Below are 2849 nucleotides of genomic sequence, written 5' to 3'. Positions count from 1 at the left end.
TGTGTGTGTGTGTGTCTGTGTTTGTCCCCCAACATCGCTTGACAACCGATGCTGGTGTGTTTACGTCCCCATAACTTAGCGGTTTGGCAAAAGAGACCGATAGAATAAGTACTAGGCTTTCAAAGAATAAGTCTTGGGGTCGATTTGTTCAACTATAAACCCTTTAAGGCAATGCTCCAGCATGGCTGCTATTCAATGACTGAAACAAGTAAAAGATAAAAGTAAAAACAATTTTTTTTTTAAAACCAAAAATCAAGGATCCATTGAATAATCGAGTCCTAGTATAAGTGCAGGTATGGCTGTGTGGTAAGTGGTTTGCTTCTAAACCACATGGTTTCGGGTTCAGTTCCACTGTGTAGCACCTTCTACTATAACCTTGAGTTATAGTAGAGTGGATTTGGTAGATGGCAACTGAAACATGACATGTATGAGTTGGACGGTTTCACCTGGGCTGGAAGGCTGAACCAGACTCCAGTCTGATTTGGCATGGTTTTCTGTGACTGGATGCCCTTCCTAATGCCAACCACTCCAAGAGTGGGTGCTTTTATGTGCCATTTGCATGACACCAGGGTGCATTTATGTGCCACTGGCATGGGTGCCAATTTGTGTTGACACCATTGTTTGTTATGACAGTGATTTTGTATGGCTTGATGGGTCCTCTTCTCGTGCACAACATAATGCCAAACATAGTGCACAACATAATTGCCTCCATATACATATATATATATATATAAAACTGTATGTGTTTGTATCTTTGTGTGTGCATTTTACGCCCCTCCCCCCAAACACACCAACACCACCACCACTTGACAACTGGCGTTGGTGTGTTTACATCCCCCATAACTTAGCAGTTCAGGGAAAAAAAATTACCGGAGTTGATTTATTCAACTAAAATTTCTTCAAGGTGGTGCCCCAACATGGCCACAGTCCAGTGACTAAAACACTTAAAGGATGAAAGAGATACTTTCTTGTTCAATCTTAAACAAATAATTACATTTAAAATCAATAATTCTCTTGTTGGTGCCACTAAAAAAATGCAATAAATTTTAAAATCAATATTTGTTTTATCGATATTCTTGATAGGTTGTTGAAGATGTGTTTGACGACCACAAATTGCAAAACATTCGGAATGTGCCGGCTGCCAAACTCCTTCTTCACTGGTTACCTGATATCCAGTCTGCTGATCTTCAAGTGTGGTTGTCCAAAAAGTTGCAGTTGTTATGTTGCCATGGTCATATTAACTTAATGAACTGCTGTAACGAAGGACTAATCGGTTCCATTTTGACTGCTTTGAAGAGAGAGAAACAAATAACTTATAAAGCTGTCTGTGAGTAATGTTTCTTTTCATGTCATTTATCTCTGTATTTCACCTGCTTTAGAAGGATTTAATGGGAAGACCTGTACTTGGTCTCTCAGCCTGCTAGAAATAGCACCAGCCAAACCTAGCCTCCAATCACAGCCCATTGTCTTAAATACAGAAAAGATACATTGGGTTTTATAGTCCTACACAGGACATCAAGCAGATGCACAATTGAAAGCTGGAACACTTTTGATCATGTGCTCAGTTTGAGCAGGGCCAGTCATATCATTCTGTGTCATGCTGAATCTCTCTGAGAACTATATTAAGGGCACGTGCATTTGTGGAATACTCAGCCACTTGAATGTTAATTTCATGAGCCAGCTGTTTGCTTAATTGGATCAATTGGCACCCTCATTGATGCAACCAATGGAGTGCCAGTTAGATAAATGAACTCTTAAGTATTCAGATTACTTTATCAGTGTTATGCTTATTGAATCACACTGCTTTTAATCAATCATCCGTTTCTCCATAACTTTGAGATTTTGATGATGTAATTACGCATTTTTAGAATGACATTGTAAGATAGGTGTAAGAGGCTGGATCTGACTGGTTTGAACTTAAACAGGTTCAATATTTGGGCAGGATATGCCTGGTTTAATGGCTAACTTAGGACTGAACAATAACAGCAACATCACATTGCCACGTGGTCCTTAGTGGCTGTGGATTTAAGAATGGCTCAATGTGTTAACCTTTGGTTGGCCATTTTGGTTGTTTGTTGACAGTATTGTAGAGACAGTAACTTAGCCATTTCTGCTGTGTCTGAGCTGTTTCCAGAAGCAAATGTATTGCCCCAAGCATGCTTACCGCTTCTCCACCCATGGATATTTTATGAAAGAAAGACAAGTCAATATGTTTGCAGCATCCATGAAGCTGCAAGGCAATGCCACAATATCGGTCAAATATAACCGTACATATGTACGATGTTAACTTCTAGATCTATTATTACTTCTAATAGATTTCCTTACCGTCTCTCCTTTCACTGAATTACATAACTGCTTCAAATAAATATGTGTTGCTCTTTATTGATATCTACTTAGGGCTATTCACATGTCTGGATCAGTAGAGATAGTTATCACGATAAGTTTTATGTAAGATGTAGCACTATTAAACTGTGCTGCTTTGTTACTAAATTATCGTTTCAGACATCAAATCCATAAGCTTTGGTTTTTATTCCCCCCCCCCCCGCCTCGTATCTGATTAACCTCAACAGAGCAATGCTAACATTGACAATATACGTCATATAATATTTTCTCAACAATGATTTGTTTGAATTCTTCAACTAAATGCTATTAGCAATATTGATTTCTACTTTTTTATGGCCCCATAGACAATCTGATCCATCTCCTGGAAACCATGGCAACTTTATCAATCTCATCTCTGGAGCTGAAACAGCTGATAGGTTTATTGCGAATTGATGAAGAAGACAAAATGGTAAGAATTACAGCTGTTTTAGTCTTTCTGAAACTTTTTTTAGTTTTTTATGTATTAA

The 2849-nt window shown here is 38.4% G+C and overlaps 1 protein-coding gene across 1 annotated transcript in view; it reads left to right on the top strand.

Annotated features, from left to right (window-relative positions):
* LOC106874635 (neurobeachin-like protein 1) overlaps positions 1-2849 on the top strand; it is a 116109-nt gene that overhangs the window by 49315 nt on the left and 63945 nt on the right. The window contains exons 11-12 of the mRNA XM_014922430.2: positions 1084-1327; positions 2688-2791. Coding sequence (XP_014777916.2) covers positions 1084-1327; positions 2688-2791 — 348 coding nt within the window. The remainder of the gene's footprint in view (positions 1-1083; positions 1328-2687; positions 2792-2849) is intronic.

This window comes from Octopus bimaculoides, chromosome 8 (genome assembly GCF_001194135.2).
Source record: "Octopus bimaculoides isolate UCB-OBI-ISO-001 chromosome 8, ASM119413v2, whole genome shotgun sequence".
NCBI lineage: Eukaryota > Metazoa > Mollusca > Cephalopoda > Octopoda > Octopodidae > Octopus > Octopus bimaculoides.
The sequence above is the reverse complement of the archived record's forward strand: the minus strand, read 5'-3'. Positions and strand labels throughout refer to the sequence as shown.